Here is a 22385-nt window from a genome sequence, read left to right as displayed (position 1 = left end):
ATGCTTTTGTCGGTATTTGGACTGTGGTCATTTGGGTTTTTATAATACATGTCTGATGGTTTAAACACAAGAGAAGCTTATTTTTTGCTTAAGAAAATAGGTGTTCTGGTTGTGGGCAGGGCTACGCCAAGGGGCGATTGGGGGGCTCCCTGCCCAGTGACTTCCTTCCTCCGCCTGCGAACGTGAGGCTTCGGGTGGGTGGGGTGGTTCGCGTGTGAGGGCGCTGCATCACGAGGCTGCTCTGACGTGGGTGGCAGGAAACCGAGATCTTAGAGACAAATTTGTGCTCAGGGTTCAGAATCGGAGATGTTTTCCCCACGTGTGCCCCTGGACTAGCCCTTTAGTATCTGACCAGCACTAATTAATTTACCTGCGTCAGTTTTCTGACTGCTCCCTGAGCGTGACACCTGGAGGAGGGGTGTCTGTGTGTCCGTCTGCGGTGTGCGGTCCGGGGACCGGGCACGCCTGGCTGCCGGAGGGCGCGGAGCGGGGGCCACGGGGGGCCTGCTGTGGGCGTCCGGGGCCTCGGCCGTCCGAGGCTTCTGGGTTTGCTTTTAATGTGTCGTCTTCATTTCTGGCATGTGAATAGTGAACACAGCCTCACCAACCCCTGCTTCCCAAATTCCTGGTGTCCGTCCCTGGCACGCCTGCCTTTTGGCCAGTGATAATGGGAGGACATTGTGGTGGCTGTGCTTCCAGTCCCTCGTGATTTTGGGGCTGTGTCTGTCCTCTCGACTCTGTCTTCCCTGGGGAATCGTAGTTTAAATAATGCAGCCTGCACCTGAGGCATCGATCCGGTGACACGGGGCTGCTGTCTTGCTGTGAGGCGGTCACACCGTCTCACCTGAAGTGCTCCCGTGACATGAGAAGGAGATGCACCCGAGAAACGTGACGCCCGTCTGCGTAGGGAAGAGAGGAACAGCATCGCCGCACAACTCAGGGCAGGGGACACAGCAGTGAGAGAAAGAATGGAAGGAATTATTGATCGGGAGGAATTATCCCCAGGCCAAAAAAGGTTTATCGAGTACTAAAGAATATTAACCTTTTTAAAAACAGGACTCAGATTTTGGCCTTATCCTGATGAGATTTCTAAATCCCAAGGAAAAACGGTAAATCTAAAAGTGTGTGGGTAAGAGCCCTGACCCGCGTGGCGTGGCGTGGTTGAGCGTTGTCCCGCAAAGCGAAAGGATGCTTGTTCGATTCCCAGTCAGGGCACGTGCCTGGGTTGTGGGTTCCGTTCCCATAGGGGGCGCTCAGGAGAGGCAACCAATTGCTGTTTCTTTCCATCTCTTTCCTTCCCCTTCTCTCTAAATAAATAAAATCTTTTTAAAGTGTATGGATAATAAACATGGGTTAACTACAGAGTAAGTCCGGTTGCTGGGCAAATCATTTGTAAAACTAAGTAGTGAAAGACGGGGCAGGATGGTGACCCTGGAATACTCTTGCCGTCTGTGCTGTGTCCCTGGGGTGAATTAAAGATGAGCTGCTCCACAGCCGAACAGGAAAGGCGGTTAGAATGAAGAACTTGAGGCACGGAGATGTATTAGTAAAAGCGATGACAAGTGAAATGGGTAGGGGTGATCAAAATTAATGTGACTGTATAAGTTAAGTGTTAAGAATGATTAAATATTGAAAACAAAACAGAATCAAATCCAGATGATTTTAACAAAACTCAAGAAATACGAAGGTGTAAGTGCATATTGGTGTTCGGTGTAGACTGAGGAGCTGGGGCGCTTCCGCACACAGACGTCGCCGAGGAAAGGTGCGGGGCGTGAGAAGGTACTCGTGCCGGAGTGTGACGAGGCAGACCAAAAAGACAGGTGCTTTGTGAGCTGCAAGGGCCTAGAAGGAAGGACCTGCCATTTCGTAACAAGTAGGAGTGCCCAGATCTGAATTGCAATGCCGTTCTCCAGGGAATGAGACCAGGGCCCCTTGGAGAAGTGCCTTGTTCTGTGACGAGGGCAAGAAAAAGTCAAGAAGAGTCTGGAGCGTTGTGTAGTGTAGAGGGGAAGGAGGTACTCAGAACCCACCACAGTGAGGGGTGTGTCGGGGACACGGGGGCCACAGCCGGCACAATTTCCACAGTAAACTATAGCAGTATTGTATTGTCACCCAGTATATAAATCTCTGCAAACAAATAAATAGGGGAGAAAAGACAAACCTGTGGAAAATTTCAAGTAGTTCACATAGATACCCTCCCCTGGAGGGGGAAGGACAAAACTTGCTCTTTCCATGCCGACCGCCCCCATGACCTCCCTCCCGGGCGTGCGGTCGGGGCAGAGGGCGGAGAAGGCCCGAGAGAGCCCCGGCAGGCGCGGCCCCGGCCGGCGACGAGCTGTGTTTGCAGCACGTCTGTCTCCATGGTGCGGTGCTGGGAGCATGGCACGGGACCCGTGCGGTCTGCCTTTCAAAGACCCGAGATCCCGGGGCAAAGGGAAGAGACACCCCATTCGAGGGACGTGCTGCCGGACGCGTGACAGCTCCGCCTGAGGACTCGCTCAGCCGGGAGGAGGTTATGGAGACACGGAAAGGACGTTTTAGGTAAAAACTAAGGAAATCTGAATGAAGATCTGTGGGTTTCATTTATCAGTGTTGGTTCATTAATTGTGATGAGTGTATCCTTCTCAGGTACGATGTTAATGGGGGAAATGCAGCGTGGGTTGTGTGGAGCTCTGTACCATCTCTGTCATCTTTCCATAAATCTGAAACATTCCACTCGACAGTGACACAACGTCTAGACAGAAAGTGATTACGTGTACAGAAGACTTGAACCACACTAGCAACCCACTTGCCCTGGCACTTTCAGAACCTCCCCTGCAACCACAGGGCGTACATTCTGTTCAAGTGCCCGTGGAACTGCTACCAAGGTAGATAAGACCAGCTTCTCCGCCATGAAGCAAACCTCAACACGTTACAACACAAAGTCATAGACAGTGTATATGCAGAGCATGATGGGTTTAAAGTAGCAATCAATAAAAAAAGATTTACGGAATATCATTAAATATTTGGAAATGAAACAACACAACTTAGAAATAACCCCAAGTGTCAAAGTGCAAATAACAAGAAAAATGAAAAAATGTTTTGAACTTATTGATTAAATGGAAACAGAACGTTTTGTTTGGAATTTATGGAATATATCAAAAGCAGCAGGGGGAAGTTTATAGCATTAAATATTTATATTAGAAGGGAAAAGCAGTCTTGTGTCAATGATCTGAGCTCCCATGTTAAGGAACTAGTAAAGGAAGAGCAAATTAAACCCATTACAAGCAGAGAAATAAAAATAATAGCAGAGGGCAAAAGAGATTGAGAAGGGAAAAACGTTTCAAAAAAAATCAATGGAACTAAAACTTTCTTAGAAAAGATAAAGTTAAACTTCTAGGCAAATTGACTAAGAAAAAAGGTAGGAAAGACACAAATTCTAAATAACAAGAATGGAAAAGGGGACATAAGTGCCTTCCCTACAGATGTTAAAAGAATAATAAAGCCCTGACTGGTGTGGCTCAGTGGGTTGAGTGCAGGCCTGCGAACCAGGATCGCCGGTTCGTTCCCAGTCAGGGCACACGCCTGGGCTGTGGGGCCGGTCCCCAGTAGGGGGCGAGCAAGAGGCAACCACACACTGATGTTTCTCTCCCTCTCTTTCTCCCTCCCGTGCCTCTCCAAAAATAAATAAATAAATAAATAAATAAATATCTTTAAAAAGTTAAAAAAAAAGAATAGAATACTACAAACAAATCATTACACAAATTCAACAGGTTAGAGGAGGACAGATTTCTTGGAGGAATAAAGCTACCAAAGCTCACTCAAAAAGATAAAATAACATTAACAGACTTGTATCTATTTGAAGAAATTGAATTCATATTTTAAAAGCTTCCAGCAAAGAAAACTCTCAGCCCAGTGTGGCTTCATTGGTGAATTCTGCCCAAGATTGAAGGACTTCCAGAACACTCCCCAGTTCATCTGGCGAGACTAGCATTACCTTGAAACTAGACAAGAACATTACAGAAATGGCGGCTGTCTAATGGGGTTCCACGAGAGCTTCAGTGCAGAATTCCTCGAGCAGATGTGCGTGAGTATATCTTAACAATATATCTAACAAAAGTCAGTCAGTGAGGATGGTCTACACCCAGGCCCCGCCCCCGATGCTGGTGAGACCGGGGCAGCAGGAACTCGCGCTCCCCGCCGCTGAGAACGCGGGATGGGGCCGCCGACGGCTCCTCGCAAAGCTCAGCGTGCTGCACACCCAGAGGGGCTGAAAACCATCACACAGTGTTCGCAGCAGCTTTGTCTGCAACTGGCAAAACTTGGAAGCAACCAGGATGTGCCCTTCGGTAGGTAGGTGGGTAAAGAAACTAACTCGGGTACATCTGACAATGTAATATTGCTCGTTGCTAAAAAGAATGAACTCTGAAGCTATGGGAAGACCTGGAGAAACCTTAAATGCATATTACTAAGTGAAAGAAGCCAATCTGAAAAGGCTACATACAGTATAATTCCACGTATATGACATTCTGGAAAAAGCAAGACTGTGGAGACAGTAAAAAAATCAGTAGTTGCCAGAGGTTGATGGGGGTGTGGGGCGGTGAACAGGTAGGAGAGAGGGTTTTTAGGACAGTGAACGATGGTGTGTCCATTCTACACTTGTCCGAACCCGTGGAGCGTACCACCAGTGCACGGGGACAGTGTGGACGCTGGGCTTTGGGTGGCTGTGATGTGTTACCCGTGGAGGCTGACGGAGTGGAACGAATGCAGCACCCCCGGGGCGCGTGGCTAACGGGGAGTGTTTGCCTGTGTCGTGGTGGGGGCATGTGCACAGTCTCTGTACCTTCCCCTCCGTTCTGCTGTGCACTTAAAACTGCTGTATAAAAATAAAGTATTAACAAAAGTCACTCAGTAACTCACATCAACAGCCTGAAGAAGAAAAATCTTGTGGTCACTTCATTAAATTCTTTTATGGTAAAACCTCTCAGCAAATGAGTAATAGAAAGGAATGTGGAAACAGATAAAGCCCTTTTTAGAAAGAGGAAACCCAAAGCCAACGTTATTCTTAAAGGTCAAAGACCGGAGCGATGGCGCCTAAAATCAAGGAACATAGCAAGGACATTGCCATCACTGCCCCCGTCCGGCCTGGTGCTGGGGGCGTGCAGGAAAGCGTCCCTCCGGATGGTGAAGGGAGGCGTGGCGCCGAGCCTGCTGCCGGTGTCCGCACACCTTGGAAAACCCTGCAGAACACACGCCGCGCTCCTGAGCAAATTGAGCGGGACCCTGGGCTCTTAATAAGGTCAGCATTCAACAAGTAGTCGCATTTCTTCTCTACAAGTAGCAAACAATTAGATGTGGGAATTCCCATAGAATACCATTTACTTTAAAAGCTCTTAACCATTTTGAACTCCTTTGGATAAAGACCAAGGAGCACAATTGCTGGGTTGCACAGAAAAAAAGGAAGTATTTAGATGTAAATCAAAAAGGCGACCTAAATAAAGGGGGAGAGACTGGGGTCGTGGATTAGAGGACCTCACATGGTTGAGATGTCAGTTCTTCCCAAACTGATAGGGAAATTCAGAGTAATTCTAATTAAAATCCAAGCCGGTTTGCTTTCTTTTGTTTTGAGAAAGCTGATTCTAAAACATACGTAGAGGTTCAAAGCAAATATGGTAGCCGAAACAGTTTTGAAAGCGACAGTAAAAATACCACTGACACTAAGTTAAAGCCGTGGCGATCAGCACGGTGTGGTGTTCGTTGGTGAGAGGGCGGGCCAGCCGTCACTCATACAGATTGGAGGCCGCAAGTAGGCCCACATGTGTATAGTTAGTTGGTTCCTTTTTAAAAAAAAAAGTTTTGTTGAATTTATTGATGTGACTTTGGTTGATAAAATTATATGGGTTTTAAGTGGTCAGGTTCTTAACAGAGGCCTGGAGGCAGTGCAGTGGAGAAAGGACCGCCCTTTCGGCGTGGTGCCAGAACACGGTCTGTCTGCAGAAAGGCGGGCCTAGGCATGTGCCTTGCACACTGTGCAGAAATTAACTTCAAATGGATCATAGAAGTAACTGTAAGTTCCAGAACTATATAAATGTTCTAGGAGAAAAGTCCGTGACCTCGAGTTAGGTAGAAGTTTGTTAGATAGAGCACCAAAGCCCAATCCATCAAAGAAAAGTTGACACCTCCACCTGTGTCAAAATCCTAAGTTCTGCTCTTGGAAAGACTCTTAAGAAAATGAGAGGGCGAGCTGCAGACCACCAGAAAACATCTGCAGATCTCGTTTTGGAGAAAGGGCTTATATCCAGATATATGCAGAACACTGAAAATGGCGAGAAAAACAGTCTGGTTTTAAAGAAGGTCAGAATATTTAAGCACTGAAAGAATTGTATATACGTATATGTATCTCAAATTCATGAAAAGGTGGGCTGCGGCATTGGTCACTAGTGCAAATCATCCTGAAACCACGTTGAGATGCCGCTGCACACCTTTTGAGCAACTTGTGTTTTCTGGGGCTTCGGCAACAATTTACCGGGAACTCTATGGCTTAAAATGACAGAAATTGATTCTCTTACTGTCCGAATGCCGGAAGTCCAAGGTCGAGGTGTCAGCAGTGCTACACCCCCTCCGGAGGCTCGGGAGGCTCAGCCTTCGCCCTCCAGTTTCTGGTGGCTGCCGGTGTCCTTCGGTGTGTGGGCACCTCTTCACATCACCTCCTCAGTGTCCGTGTCTGTCCTCTCTCGCAAGGACACTAGGGCTGACGTCCAGGGTAGTCTCATCTGAAGATGCTCGTTAACTACGTCTTTAAGGGAACACCTGTAGGCTCTGGGGACTAGAACGTGGGCATACCTTTCGGGGGCCACCGGTGGACCTACTGCACAGCCCAGCCAGACGAGAAGAGCACACAGTGCCCAGCGCTGGTGACGCTGGGGAGCAGCTGGACACCCCAAACGCCGTGGGGTTGCAGGGTGACGTCGCCACTTTCTAAAAACATTTGGGAGTTTCTTACAAAGTTAACCAGACATTTATCGTGTTATTCAGCAGTCTCTTAGGTATTTACCCAAGTGGAATAAAAACTGGATCTCACAGACTTGTGAGTGTTTATGTCACCTGTATTTGCAGTTGCCTCGAACTGGAAGCGAGCCAGGGGGTGGTGAATGGGTAAGGGCTGCGGTAAGCCCGCACGGCAGCTACTGAGCGATAAAGAGGGACAGACCGCTGGTTCGCAGACATCTGTCACTGCTGTGCCGCCCCAGTCTAAGCTCCACATTTAATGAATCTCTGCTTGGAATGCCAGCAGTGGTTTTGTTTTGGATCTGGCAGATTCGTACGTGTATTCGAAAAAAGTAAATGTGAGACTAGCCAAGAGATTTCGAGCAAGACCAATGATTGATCTTGCATAACACACCGCATCACCGGTGTAGTACATGCGGCGGTGTGATACTGGTGTTCCTGTGAATGATGAAGGCTCTTTACTGTTTTGTGTTTTTTTTACTTAAGCAAGGAAAGGGGATTGTTCTATAAATATGGCTTAGGTAGTTACCACTTGGGGGAAAATATGTCTGCACCTCTTTGGCTTAAAAATACATTCCAGGTGAACTAATTTAAAAATACTAGAGGGAAGTATACACATACTCAAAAGAACTACGGAATTGTGAAGAACTTTTAAGCATGACTCTTTACACAGAAACTGTAATAAAAAAAAAAAGCCGTATTTGGCCGCATAAATTATTAAAACCCCTGCACATTCGAAAGCACTATAATCTTTCCCCTCCGCCTGCTTCCCGGTCATTGAGTGTCTGATGCTCTTCCATGCAGCTCTTGCCGTTAGAAATCACTGCCGTGTGCGGGGCGTCTTCAAGCACTAGTCATAGTAAGCACTCGGGACGCTCGCTCTGGGCCGGGCAGTGCTCGGTTCTGGGCCTGCGTCGGCGCGATCCCCGCGGCCGTCCCGGGAGAGACCTTGTTGGGTGAGCCCACTTTCCGCGTGGGAGCGGACGACTGGGGAGGGAAGCGCCGGGACGCGATGCGGGCTTGGGCGGCCCTGCTCCAGCGGCAGCACGGCGGGCCCCAGCCTGCTCTGGTGTTCCGCGGGCACGCCGCTTCCGGGCACGTCTTTGCATCCGAGCGGCGCCCCTGCACTTTTAGGCCCCTCCTCCCTGGGGTCCTTTCTGTTCCCTGGGGCTCTGTCCTGCTGCCACTAGGGGCACCCCTGCGCCCGAGTGCTCACGCCCAGTGTGGTCAGGGAGCCCCGCCCCGTCTGCAGCCCCTCGGGTGGACCGCAGTGCCTGCAGGCTGAGCTTCAGGGGGAGGAATCGTTGAGGCCTTTTAAGTGGGAAGCAGTGCAGGCGACTGAAGGGAAACCGCAGTGAGTGCAGGCTGCTGCCAGCACCCCAGGTGTCAGGCGGCGTGGTCTGCCCCGGGACTCGGGGGCAGGGCTCCTGCGCGTCAGAGTTTCTGGGTGCAGCGCTGGCAGCAGCCCCACCGTCCGAGGAGGTAGACAGTCCAAGTGATTGGGAAGGAATCGCACACAGTTTCTCACCCGACGGCCTGGGCCTTTGGGCTTCAGGTCGTGTTGGCCCATCCCTATTGAGTGTCTGTTCCCCACACTCTCAGTAATGTTGATGGATCCTCACATATTTGTGCAGCTTTTGTGTATGTATTTACATGCTGAAATGGAGCACCGTGGTTTATTCTGCAATTGTAATAACTGTAATTGACTTGTTTTATTTCAAGATTTGAAGGCCATATAGAGATCTGCCCACCAGGCATGAGTCATTCAGTGTGTTCGGTCAACAAGAGTGTTCTAGAAGCCATCCGAGGAAGACTCGGCTCTTTCCACGAACTCCTGCTTGAGCCACCCAAGGTAAGGCGGCTGTCTCGGGCATGGCCAGCCGGCTCAGCAGTTCGGGTGAACCGTTGCTGGAAAGCAGATAAGCCTTGTGAGTAGCAGAGCTGGCTCTGACCAGCATGTCTAGAACACGTGACCGACACACTGCCAGTGGTCTTTACTGCTTTTGAGCTAGTTTCTAATTGGCTTTTATTGGTGTGTTGTGTCTAAATGAATGAATCGTGCCCAATTACAATCAAACAAATTAGTACCTGCTTAGGAAACTCAGCCTTTGTTCTTTCTATAAATTCTGGTTACCAGTACGCCCATAAAATAAACACTTTCCTTTGCATAACATGTTACTGGCACGTATTTGAGGTAAGGTGAACCTGTGAGAAACCGACCCTGGAGGCGGAGGGTCCTCTCAGAGCTGGAGCAGTGCAGTGGGTGACGGACACGTGCTTACTGACGAGGCTTCTGGAGGGGGCGGGCGTGTGAGAGCGCGGGTAGCCGCCAGAGGAGGCCCGCACCACCCCGCACAGCGGTGCTCAGGTCAGGGGAGGGGCTCCTCCCTGGCCACCTGGAAGGCGGCCGCCCCAGTGCGGAGAGTTTGCCAGCACCAGCTCTCGGGCGTTCCTCTTCCTCCGCCCTGTGCCGCCGTATCCAGGGCCTGGCCATTGTCACACAAGCCTCTGTGGCATCTACTGAGTGAGTTTCTGGGCATTTACATTTAGTATACTAGCTGCCCTGGCTGGTATGGCTCAGTGGGAACAAAGGGTTGCCGGTTCGATTCCCAGTCAGGGTTGTGGGCCAGGGCCCCAGGAGCGGGTGCGTGAGAGGCAACCACAGATGGATGTTTCTCTCCCTCTCTTACTGCCTCCCTTCCCCTCTGTCTAAAAATATATAAATAAGATCTTTTTTTAAATGAGAAATATTTTTAAAAAATAAGTTAATATACTAGTTTCTCCCTCCTAAATGTAATTTTTTTTGGTGTAGCCATTTCATGGCATTGGAGCCCAGAATAATTGACATTGTTACCCAGGGAGTCTCGTTCAGCTTCCAGATGGTCTGTTCCCACGTGATGCTGCTGGGCGGGGTCCGCTCCCGCCATGCAGTCTCCCGCCCCGCCTGTGTGGGGCGCCCTCGGGGAAAGTGCCAGTGGTGTGGTCAGGCCCAGGCCGCAGACCAGGGAGCGCAGAGAAGAAAGGGAACGGATTCCGTTAGGAGAGGAGGACGTCACGAGTGGAAGTCGGGAGGGGGGGGGCATGCGAGGAGAGGGTGTGCGGTGAAGGCCCCGGGACCCGTGCCCTGGTGGCCTGCCCGTCTTCCTTCCCGCGGGCCCCGAAGGGCAGTGTCTGACGACGAGGAGTCTCACACTCGTGTCCCCTCGGCCCTGGCCCAGAGTCGGGGAGAGTCCCGTTTGGAGAGCCGTCAGTTTGCACCTGGCTTCACCGCCGGCGTTTGCGTGGGCGGACCCGACCCGCGGAGCTTTTTCATGGGCCTGGGGAGTGGAGCGGTCGTGCTGTGAGCAGGCCCGCCCGCGGGCCCACGAAGCCTCCGGGGAGCGGCAGGGGCAAGGGTGCTGTCGCGGGCGGGGCCCTGGGGAAGACCACCGCCCCTCCTGAACCGGAACTCTGCGAGGCCCTGCGCCCGCCCTTTGTGGGTTCCCGCGGTGGAAACTCCCTTCTCCGGACAACAGGAGCAGGTCGGGGGGTGTCTTGTTTCCAGGTTGGGGTCCCGCGGCAGCGCCCGAGTTGGCATTTTCACCGCAGGTTTGGCCGAGACCAGGACTGTCCAGAGCCGCCTGCACCTCCTCCTGGCGCCCGCCCCGGCCGGGAGTCGGGAACGCGGCACTGCACGCGGGCTCCTGCGGCCTTCCGCCTCCTTCCGGGCAGTCCGGGGTTCGAGGCCGGGCGCCGTGTCCCTGCAGAATCACACCCCAGGGGAACGGCTGGCTTGTTGTTGCTCTTGGTGGTTCCATTGTACCGTGAAGACACCGGTTTTCCTGCCAGAGGAGAATTCCGGCCGGACCCTTCTGCAGGCCGGGTTTGCCCGGTGTCCCATCTCGGCACACACCTGCTCCCCGTGCGTCTCCCTCGGTGGGCTGCGTGGCGCAGCTCTTTAATCAGCAGCTTTTTCTCCCTCAGAAAAGTGTGATGAAGACGACGTGGGGCGTGCTGGACCCCCCCGTCGGGAACACCCGGTTGAACGTGATTCGGCTGATATCCAGTCTGCTTCAGACGAACACCAGCAGTATTAACGGGGACCTCATGGAGCTGAACAGCATTGGGGTCATACTGGTAAGGTCCCCGGGAAAGGCATTCCCGTTTGCCCTTGACCTCTCACGGCTGTGGAAGTCAAGGCCCAGCCTCCCTGATGGATGGCGGTGTCCGTACCTTTTCTTGCTCTGAGAGTGAATGGCCTTTTACAGCGTTTTTGCTCTGTGTTTGTCCAAGGTGTTCATCATCGCTGCGTGTAAAGAACTGTGTTAGGGAGCTCCAGAGAGGGTGGAGACGCAGACTCTCCTCTCAGGAAGGTGTCGCGCACGGGTGGCGGAGTAGTGCACACAGCCACCCTCCTCGGGGGTTGTCTGGGCAGTGAGTGACCGCTGCTCAGCAGTGAGTGTCCGCCTGCGCTGCTCCTCGTGGTTAGCGAAGGGACAAGCGCTCGTCGCTTTCCACCGAGATACATCTCTGTGGCGTGTCTGAGGCGCCTTCTGGTCTTCTGATTTGAGTCCAGGTTCTCGAAACAGTTGTTAGTCTGCTTGGCAGTGGAAGGGAAAGGAGGAGCCCGGGAAGGGGCTGGGCCTCTCGGAGCCCCACCCTCCTCCCGGGCCCTGTTGGCTTCGTCCGCGCGGCCCAGACGTCCCCGGGGCTAGCACGTAGCAGGTTCCTCACTGTCCGCGTGGGGCCGTTTCCCAGGAGGGCTGGGCGTTGCATTTGCTCACTACAGGATAGGCACTGGAGAGAAACTTCTTTACATCACGCCCAGAAAAGAGATGCACTCCATGGCCGTACGTGGTGGGGCCGGGATTCGAATTCATATCCCATCTCAAACCCGTGCGTGCTTCTCAGCCGCACCATCGTGCTTCCTGGCGCACTGACAGACTTTGTAACTCTCAGCTCTGGGTTAGAGGGCGTGTCCATGTAAGGCCTGAGAGCTGGGGCATCTTGGAGAAGGGTGACACGTGCAAGGATCCTGACTCCTTCGGCAGCGCAGTTGCTGGCCTCTGGGGGACACCCTTCCTGCCCTCCCAGTGACTGGTGTGTGAAACTTGGGGTGTGCCTTTTGCCCCTGTCTCTGAGGGTCCCCCCAGAGTCATCAGTGCTAGTGTGTCAGTCTTACGAGTGAGGGCGGGACTATTGTTCATCTTTACACCTGATTCGGAGTGATAACACATGTGATGAAACTCTTAAATAGATCATTAGTCATTACTTTTTCATTTGAGGTTAGCTAACTGTACTCAGCAGTATCCCAAATACATCCTTCAACTACGGGTTCTATGCTTTCAGAGATTGTCTTTCCTTTTTGTGATACATTACCTTTTCAGGTGACCTGGAAGTCCCTTGTTTGCTCCTTTCTCTGACAGCTCTGTGCATTCCGGATGCCCACGTGGCTGCCCTTTGTGCAGGTGTGAGCACCTGGGGGCGGGGCCCTGGCCTGTCTGTCTCCTCCGTGCCCCGCACGGGGGAGCAGCTGTTGTTGAATCAGAGTGAGGTTCTCCAGACGTGTTTGGGAAATTACTTACTGGACTTAGTTGCTTTGAAAACATAAAAGGTTACTCCCTTTCTCTTTGATAAACTTACTGTTACCTTTTCTTCACCTGTTTATTGTTGGTTCCTACTCAGTTTCATGAAAACGCCATCATGTCAAGGGGGCAGGTGTTCGTTATGTGCTCTGTGAGGTGGCGTTTCCGACCTTCCACGTAAACTTGTGTTTCCTCTCATTAGTCCTGTGGGACTACCAACGCGTCACTTTTACTTGATTACATCACTGTTCAGTGAATGTTTTAAAGCAGTGGCTTAAACATTGAGGCAACTGAGTAAAAGGAAGCACTGTGTTTCTTTTTCTTAGGACATGTTCTTCAAGTACACATGGAATAACTTCTTACACACGCAAGTGGAAATCTGCATTGCACTGATTCTCTCGAGTCCCTTTGAGAACACGGAAAACAGCACAATTACTGAGCAGGACGCCACTGGCGACAACTTGTTGTTGAAACATGTAAGCTCCCTTGATGTCTTTTTTCTGCCACCCCCCGTCACAGCGTTTTTCCACACGAGTGTGAAATGAGTGAAAATCGCTCCCATTATGGAGTAGAAGTGTCTCTGTGTGTTCTGAGTTACGTTTCTGCCAGGCACAACTTTCTGTACTCTGTTTTAGTTTTGGTCAGGCTCTGTCTTTCTGCGGCCAGTTTCCATGGCCAGTAAAACGCGGCTTGCGTGAGGCCAGCAGCGCACTGGTGGCGGTCCTGGGATGCTGGTCTCCAGCAGGTGCGCGGCTGCGGGCGTGGGCCGGGCCCGGAGCCCCTGCCGCGTTGGGAGAGTCCTGGGGAGGGGGCCGCGCACCGCGGTTGGCTCGGCCGGCAGCCCACAGCCCTGCTCAGCTCGCCGGGTCGTGCATGCCGCTCTTCTTTTTAACTAGAGCGTCGTCTCACTTCAGGATGGTGGCAATTCAACATTTATGTAAGTGTTAACTGGAATGTTCCTTTTTATTCAGCTTTTTCAAAAATGTCAGCTAATAGAACGAATACTTGATGCCTGGGAAATGAATGAGAAGAAACAGTAAGTACACTGTTTTCTGATGGGAACCATTTGGTTTTCTTGTCTGAAGGGAGTGCCCGCAGTGGCCCCAGACAGAGCGTCATGAGGTGGTTACACGGTGTGTGCCACCTGGTAGTTCTGAGAGCCCCTCTCGGGGCGCCGGAGTAGTGTATCGTGACAGGTGTTTTCCCAATAGTTTATTTTTCGACCCCTCTGCCTTTCTACCTCTTGAGGGGATCTGGGGGTTGACAGTACTCCCCACCTCTGTGCTGCCTCTGAGACCCGCGGGTCCTTCTTGAGGAGCGGTTTCCCCGAGAACGGGGTGGAGCTGGAGGAGGGGCTGGAACGTCAGCCCAGTCCCCCTCGCTGGCCGTCTGGCTGGCACGGGTCCCGCCTGCCCCCGTTCTTGGCGCACGGGCGGCGCTGCCATTCGCCGAAGGCGAGATTACTTACTTGAAGTCTCAGTTGATGTGTGTCAGTAGCCGTCACACAGACTTGCTTTTTCCTGGTGGTGCTGCCGGTAGCAGGTGTTTGTCCAGATGGAAAGGTGGACGTAGTTGGGAAGTCAGACCCTGAGCAGGGAAAGGGACGGGGGGGTGGGGGGGCTGCCTGGGCTCTAGGTGCTGTGTGGCCAGACACAAGCTGACCACCTCTCTTGGCCAAATCCTCACATCAACTAAAGTTTTAACTTGAGAAATGCTCTTGATAGATGCTTATCTCTGTTAATTGATTGGTATGATTGGAATTTGATGTCCTTTAAAAAAATGAACCAGACTTCTTACCTCAGTTCCCTGCGAGACCCTGGGCATCGATGAATGTGTGGTTTCCGTTGTTCTTTCGAGACAAGATGTCATTGAGGATGAAGGGTCGGCTGGCTGGCTGGCTGGCTGGCTGGCTGGCTGGTTGGTGTATTTGACTGAACCCTGTCCCATTGAGTGAGGTTCGGTGCAGTCTCTGAGTCGGCAGTTTCCACCACCACCTCCACCCCCACCCCCACCCCCGCCAGCCTGGTGGTGCTCTGGCGCTCTGCTCTGCAGTCCGTTGCCCCGGGTTTTAGAACGATGACTGAAAGCCACTCCGGTGGCACGTTGTCCCCTCTCTCCGTCTGGTCTGGAACCTGAGCGTGTGTCCTCTGCCCCGGCAGGGCCGAGGGAGGCAGGCGGCACGGCTACATGGGGCACCTGACGCGGATCGCCAACTGCATCGTGCACAGCGCCGACAAGGGCCCCAGCAGCGCGCTGGTGCAGCAGCTCCTCAAAGGTGAGCGGTTCCGGGCTTTTCGCTACGTTTTCTTAGCATCAGAGAACGGGTTTAAGGACAGAGTGGAAATGTATCATTGTTAACAGCTGACTGTGGGGTGTCTTCAGTAATTATCTGGAGGTTCGAAAGAGGGTCTTACGAGTGTTTCGGACAGTGGAGTCTTTGCCGTCCTGCTAGCGCGCACCGGCAGGCTTGGCTGAGTTCGGCGTACTGCAGTCACCACCCACTTGTGCTCTCTGGGGGCGCTGCTCAGGGACCTGCCCTTGGGCTCGAAGGGCCCGCAGGCTGGCCTGGAGCCCCTGCAGCTGGAGCCCTTCTGCCTTGCCCTCCCTCCGAAGGCCCCGCTGCAGCCTGTGGGTAGGCTTCCTTTACCTGGGAAATGAAAGCCATGCTCAGCACTTTTTCCTCTCTCCTTGACTAAACAAGGGAGATCGGCTCCTGGAAGACCCTTTCAGGACTAGTGTTGAGATTTAATCAGGTCGAGGCCGCTCGGAAGAACGTGTGTGGGTGCCTTCTACCCTGGCACCCGGGCCACAGACTGTCGCCTCTCAGACCAGAGGCTCCGTGTGCCAGCAGAATCCCGTTCTGGGACTTACTCTCCATGGGAAAAATCTTACTTTTTTTTTTTTTTTTTTAAGTTTGTTTGTTTGTTTGCTTATAGAAAGAGGGGGAGGGAGGGAGAGAGAGAAGCATTGATTGGTTGCCTCTCACACGCCCCCAACCAGGGACCCAGCCCACAACCCAGGCTTGTTCTCTGACTAGGAATCGAACCAGCCACCTTTCAGTTCACAGGCCACCACTCCGTCCACTGATCCACACCAGCCAGGGCTCAATGTGAAAATCTTTACCTTTGCAGTACAGAGTTCATTCAGAGTCACCTTGATGAAAATCTTTATGTTCTAAGAATGTTGTTATGTGTTCAAGAGGCTGTTGTCCACTGCGTGTCCATTCAAAGCATGGCTGTTGCCCCGGGAAGGAGAGCTGGGGCTTGCCCACCTGTCAGCCAGGTCGTCAGGTCCTCGTACGTCCCTCCCAGGGAGGCAGGGCCGTGCGCGCGGTTGTTCCTAGGCCAGCCTCTGCGGGGCAGCTGCGTGCCGGCCGGGTGTGTGTGGGTGCGTGCGGGTGCGTGTTTGCAGCAGCGTTGTCAGGTGACGGCCTTGGCCAGGAAGGCCTCCAGGAGTGCAGCTCTGGTTTCCTTTCCTCGGGAAAGTATCTGTGTGCCCTTTCCTTGGAGAGTTCTCCAGAACATAGAACTTCACTGTTACATCTGTGTCCGTGGCTGGGCCTGTGCTACAGACCTTGGGGAAACATGGTTCTTGAGCAGTTGGGAAAGCCACGCTGGGTTCCATGGGTTGATCATTCTTGGGCCAGACGTCAGGCAGAGTGTCTCAAGGAAGGGTTCAGGAGTGGCGTTCGCGGCGTGTCGTGAACGCTCACGCCGGCAGAACAAGACAGCCTTTCCCTGCCCCAGCGGCCTGCTGCCTTTCTCAGAAGACTCTGTTGGGAGCACATTTTCCAGTTTAAGATTTTAACCAAAAGATTTTTAAAAACTTGTTAGAGTTGCAGCCGCTCAGGGCTCTTGGCATCAAGTGTAACTTTTGGGGCGGGGGGGCTTCTGGTTGCTGGAAGCGCTCCGGGTTCCTCTGAATTCGCCTTCGCAGACTGCGTGGGTGGGCCTTCCCATGTTACCTGGTGGCTTCCTGTGTCCAGGTGGGTCACTGTGGTGATGATATTTTCTCCTCCTTTCCTTCTCAAGATCTTCCAGACGACGTCAGGGAGCGATGGGAGACCTTCTGCACAAGCTCCTTAGGAGAAACGAACAAGAGGAACACGGTAGATCTAGTAGGTTTTACAAGGTTACGTTTCTGTGGTTTCAGGGCGCTGAGCCTTTGCCGTCTGTTCAGAATGACGTGATGGCTCTGCCATTTGTCCCGGTGGTAGTGGGTCACGGATGTGTTTGTTTCTCTGCCAGGAAGACAGGGCGGTGTTCGCAGTGTTTGTGCTCATCTGCCTTGTCAGCTCCTAGTTCCTGCCTGGGGTGGCGCAGGGGCACAGAGGGGCCACGGAGGCCGGCTCCCCCCGACGTGGTGTCCGTTCCCTCAGAGCTCCGCCCCCGAGCCCCTCCGCCCCACAGCCTCCAGCCCGCCTGTCGCTCCGTCGGGCTTGGTCAGCCTTGGTCAGCCTTCTGCCTCGGAGAACCCCGGGCGGTCAGGAACTCCGATGTTCCGCTGGACACTTTCCAGAGTTACTGAGCTGAGTTGACCCTTGTTTTACATCACTCCCAGTGGCGGACATTTTGCAGATGCCTTTGAAAACCCGGCCTTAAAGCCTCAGCAGATTGGTGCTTCTAGCCAGGGAATAATGGCATTGATAATGCTTTGTTTTGCTTTTTTTTAATTATATTGGACTTTGGAATGCATTCTCTTTTTTTGTTTTAAACACGTTTAGTTTCAAGGTGAGTATTGCCTTTGCGTTTGAAGGTGCGGAGAAACATGTCCTTCTGTCAGCCCGTGGCAGCCAGCGATCGGAGTGGCGGCCCTGACCCCACGTGGAAGCTGACGTGCTGGGCATTTGACTCCGCGAGTGCGGCTGGGCAGCCGCAGTCTCAAGTTCCTAGTGAGCAGTCACACCTGGGCATCGGGAGCTGGCGGCCCTGTCTGTTCAAAACAGGACAGGCACGAAAGGCCGAGGCAGCTACAGAGCGGTCCCTGGGTCGTCCTGAGTCACGGCTGAGGTTATCGAAGAGGGAACTTCGGTGACCTTTCGCAGGCTCCAGGCAGAGCAGTGTCTTGCTGCGGCGGGCGTGGCAGAGTGAGCAGGTGTTAGGGGCCGGAGGCGTTGGGAAGTTCCCAGGCGGCTGTAATAAAGGGGGCCGTGACTGAAGGCGGTCCAGCGGCCCCCAGTGTCCGAGCGTGCCGCAGCCCACAGAGGAGTGCGGGCGTTCCGATAGCCCGGAGCCGTCAGGAAGGGGCCAGTGGCTTTCAGTGGGTGTGGAGCCCGCTGCGTCCACAGCCCCACCCCACCCCCAGGTACGGTTGGTTAAAGTTCTGGAGACGCAGGGCTTTGCTATAGGAAGAAGTTGTTCCCTCCTCATACAGTTGAATGGAACCATTTAATTTTAGACACCGTGTTGATTTCTTGCAGGCAAGGGGGTCCCCTTTAAGGGGATTTTTGCCTTATTTCTATTTATAAGGGAATATCTAGGAATACTATGTGTTGTTTTGTTTGGGAGACTTCGTTTAAAATTATTCTTTGATTGACTGCATTACAGTTCAGATAACACTGAGCTACTTCGAGTGATGCTCTCAGCAGTCCAGTGTGCGACTGCGTAAGTGTGGTTACGAATGTCCACACGCACGCCGTGCAGACCGGCGTGCACACGCCTTTCGGGTCAGACCTCCAGGCGTGACCCTTCAGCCTGTCACGGGAGGCTCAGCTCTCCTTTGCCTGTTGCACTCGTCCCGCACTCGGACCCCACGAGGACGAGCGGGGAGCGGCGGGCTCGTGGAGCAGAAGCGGCCCGCTGCGTCCTTCTGGTGGGACTGGCAGGGATGCGGGGGTTCGGGTTTGAGAAGTCGCCCACGCCGCAGTCCCAGGCCTCCGTGGAGCGTCCCTGCCGCCCCCAGGCTCCTCGTTCTTCTGCCCGGAGCGTTGCGGGCTACGTTCCGGTGGGGCTGCGTGCCGCACCCAAGGGAAGGCAGGGAGCCGAGGCCACTACCGGGAACGCGGCGGGTCTCGCCCTCGCAGAAGCATCGTCCAGAGAGGTCGCACTCGGGCAGCGCAGCACGATCCCGGGGAGAGCGCTCCCTCCCCAGTGCTCTCGGGCGCTCCGCCACCGAGACTGGCAGCTGCTTGCCGCCCCCGGCCTTCCCCCGCCCAGCACATGCAGATCAGATTCGACGCACTGCCTTGACCTGGGTTCTAGGGCGCCCTGGTCCTGCTTGGGAACCGTGTCAGAGGTGTGCTCACGGCGTTGGAGTCGGCCTGTGGCTCTGGCACCACATGCTTGAGTCAGTGTGTTGTCCTGTCGCCCTGGCCCGTTCGTACCTTTCCAGTCCCAGCAAGGGTTTGTTCACGCCCACACCAAACACACACCACTCTGTCCTGACGGCCGCGGGCCTGAGGGCTTGATGGGTTACATGGGGCGGGTCACGCCAGCACCCAGCTCCTGTCACTTCCGGGGCAGCACTGTCATTGTCCCTCTGCGAGTGCTGGAGTGCTTCAGTCCTCGACCCCATCATGCCGAAGTGCACTCACAGCGGACTGATATGTCTGTTGCCTGTGCTTTTGTTTTGGGAGTTTATTATGAATGAAATTCGGTGTTTTGTTTTGTTTTAATTCTCACCTTAGGATATGTGTATTGATTTAAGAGAGAAGGGAGAGAGAGAGTGACAGACATCCATCAGTTTCCTCTTATACGTGCCCTGACCTCGAACCGAACGCACAACCTAGGTGTGTGCTGTGGCCCTTCCGGTTCTGGGACGGTGCTCCGCCCGACGGGCACGCCGGCCAGAGTGGGGTTCTAGGCTGCGCTTTGACCGCAGGGTAGACCGATGCGCATGGGATGGAAACACGCAGGACGGCTGGGATTTGTAGCTGAGGGGAGGAGAAGGAAGGTGGCATGTACTGAAACGACTGAATGGAGGCACCTCGGCGGGGCGGGTTCAGGTGTCTGGGTCACGTCTGCATGCCGGGCTAGTGGGGTTCCAGTTAGCAGGTTTCCCTCCGTGGGCAAGGTGTCTTAGCTCAAAGTACTACGTCAGAATCCCCACGCTTTTTTTCAATAGCACAATTGCAAAGGTATATATGCATTTTGTTATTACTATTATTTTAGGATTTTATTTTATTTTTAGAGAGTGGAAGGGAGGGAGAAAGAGAGGGAGAGAAACATCAGTAGAGGTGTGTGGTTGCCTGTCGCACGCCTCCCATTGGGGACCTGGCCTGCCACCCAGGCATGTGCCCTGACTGAGAATCGAACCAGCTACCCTTTGGTTCGCAGGCCAGTGCTCAATCCACTGAGCCACACCAGCCAGGGCACATTTTGTTATTATTAATAATAACTCTAAAACAATAGGGTTTCTTTTGTTTTTGTTTTGGAGAAAAAAATATATTTTTTAAAGATTTTATTTATTTATTTTTAGAGAGGGACGGGAGAGAGATACATCAATGTGCGGTTGCTGGGGGTCATGGCCTGCAACCCAGGCATGTACCCTGACTGGGAATCGAACCTGCAACACTTTGGTTCGCAGCCTGTGCTCAATCCACTGAGCTACGCCAGCCAGGGCCAGAAAAAAATTGCTTTAAATCTCTCCCAGAATTGCTTTCAGGATGCAAGTTAAGGAGAATGTGTAAAGGGGTAATGAAATCTCACACATAGTAGTTGCTTAACAAAAGCTAATTTCTTTCTGATGTTTCATTAATGAGCTAAACATTTTATTTTGTAGCCAACTAAAGATGAATAAAGATACATTACATCCTGCTTAAACTTAGCAAGACATGCCAGGACCAGCCAACTCTTTTGTTCTGTCTTACTGAGTTCACCTGGCTTGCCCTTGGTGCTGTCTTCAACTCTGTGCCCCACCGTGGGGTTGCACCACTAACACACACACCGGCTCAACATGCTTCCACACTGGCCTGCCAGGCAGATAGCCCAGAGCTCCTCTAAGCCCACTGCGGTGGAAGCGCTTGACCCACTCTCGATAGCAGTGGCCTCGGAAGGTGCCAGCTGCCATGACCAAGCGGTATTCTGCCGCCTCCCTCCTGCACTCCACTGGGTGCTCCGGGCACCTCCCGCCCTCCCACGCTGCTGCTCGTTAGCTCTCTGCAGCTGCGATGGGCGTGAGCAGGTTCCTTCACTGGTCACGAATTCCACCTCTGGTTTCACTGGCCAGCTTGGAAAGGAGGGTGTGAGTGAGTGCGTTCTCTGGGCCTTAGCGGGGTGGAGAGGGAGTGAACTTAGAACACCGGGCTGTTCCCCTGGGCTTCGTGTTTCACCACAGACGGTCAGGCATAGAGCGGGACTTCGTTCAGGCTGTGATTTACTCTGAGTTTCACGAGCCATCCTCACACAGGCCTGTGTAGAGTCTGCTTCGGGCTCGCACCTGTGTTTGGAACTTCGCAAAGCAGGCTGGCCAGTGTCTGTAACTCCATGCTGTTGGGCTTCAGGGGGTGGCAGGTAACGGCCACGCGTGTCCTCCCCTGATGACAGAGGTCTTGGCCCAAAACACTGGAACAGAAAGGGCAGGGAGAAGCGCTCAGGGGAAGCTGTGTGAGTGGTGCCCAGAAATTCTGTGCTGGTTTCTAGGGTGTACAGACCATTCATGTTTATTACTTGCTGTTACCATACAGTGGTTATTGCTGTTAGCACTGTAGCTAATCATCTTTGTGTCTTCATTTCTAATTGCTACTACATTTCCCCCTGATATTATGTGACATTTGTGAATTAAAAAGAATCACTCACCATGAGTTGGTGAGCAGTTCATGTTCGCATTTTTGCTTAATTAAAGAATTGGTTGTAAGTTGCAAAGGAAGGGGGTACATTTTAAGGGGCAGAAGATTTTGGGTCTTGTTATGAGCGGGGACTGTTCACTCAAGTCATATTTAGTTCTTACGGGCAATGCTTTTCTTAGGGTGGGTAGGAAATGCAAGAATTTAAAGTGAAATGGTTATATTTAAACGTGACCTTTCAGTGGCTCATTAGTAATCCCTGGGACTTGCAGTTTTAGCTTTCAGGCTTCGCACACGTAATTTTTTCCTATATTTCATCTGAGCCATTCCTTCTGCCTTCCCCGTGTAAACATTTTATAGGAGATAAGCATCAAAATCACTTGAACAGAGTAACTCCTCTCACCTGTTTTCCGGTGATGCTAGCAGTGCGTGAAACCACCACAAGTGGGCGGCAGAGGGCAGGAAGCCAAACCAGATGGTTGAGTGACATGCACCCTTGAATATCGGGCGGGTTTTACAACTTAACTGTTACTTAGTTTTGTTCTTGCTGTTGTGATTTTTCCGTTAAAATGATGATGCAAATGTCCACAATTTGTCTGTTAAATAGTTTTTTACATTTTTATGCATATAGGTTACAACCTGCCATATTCATTCATCCAGTGATGATGAAATTGACTTTAAAGAAACGGGTTTCTCACAGGATTCTTCTTTGCAGCAAGTGAGTCATGCCTAAAGCTTTGCTTCTTGTTTTTATTTTAAATGCTCAGTCCAGTTGCCATTGATGTATCAGTTTTGGAGACAGACTGTGTGTTAGGATGTGGCTGGGGTTACTTACTAGTTAGCGAGAGCCTTCGAGGAGGAGGCGCTGGGTGCTCGAGAGCCAGGCTTGTTCGTGTCGGTTGTGTTTCAGGACGCGCTTCCTGCCCAGCACAGCGACGCCGTGGGTAAGTCTCTAGGAGGCTGGGCGGGACTGAGTAGTTCGGCGAGAGCCTCAGACGTGCCCACCAGGCAGACCCTCACAGGGGGCGCGGGTCCCTGTGGTGGGTAACCGAGGGGGACAGCAGCAGGAATGAGACCATTGTAATGCCCACACTCTCCCGGAACCACTGGCT

The 22385-nt window shown here is 52.7% G+C and overlaps 1 protein-coding gene across 15 annotated transcripts in view; it reads left to right on the top strand.

Moving 5' to 3' along the window:
* Nucleotides 1-22385, top strand: part of PPP6R3 (protein phosphatase 6 regulatory subunit 3) — a 117453-nt gene that overhangs the window by 68581 nt on the left and 26487 nt on the right. For 8 of the 15 annotated variants that reach the window (XM_045855448.1, XM_045855455.1, XM_045855451.1 and 5 more), the window contains 7 exons: nucleotides 8710-8839; nucleotides 10951-11103; nucleotides 12878-13027; nucleotides 13523-13587; nucleotides 14711-14826; nucleotides 16583-16668; nucleotides 21905-21991. In XM_045855448.1, coding sequence (XP_045711404.1) covers nucleotides 8710-8839; nucleotides 10951-11103; nucleotides 12878-13027; nucleotides 13523-13587; nucleotides 14711-14826; nucleotides 16583-16668; nucleotides 21905-21991 — 787 coding nt within the window. The remainder of the gene's footprint in view (nucleotides 1-8709; nucleotides 8840-10950; nucleotides 11104-12877; nucleotides 13028-13522; nucleotides 13588-14710; nucleotides 14827-16582; nucleotides 16669-21904; nucleotides 21992-22385) is intronic. The other 7 variants (XM_045855461.1, XM_045855458.1, XM_045855462.1 and 4 more) reach the window with 3 other exon arrangements.

Source organism: Phyllostomus hastatus, unplaced genomic scaffold, assembly GCF_019186645.2.
Source record: "Phyllostomus hastatus isolate PE091 unplaced genomic scaffold, TTU_PhHast_1.1 phas_scaffold_11, whole genome shotgun sequence".
In the NCBI taxonomy this organism is placed as follows: domain Eukaryota; kingdom Metazoa; phylum Chordata; class Mammalia; order Chiroptera; family Phyllostomidae; genus Phyllostomus; species Phyllostomus hastatus.
This window is presented reverse-complemented; position numbering and strand designations above follow the sequence as displayed.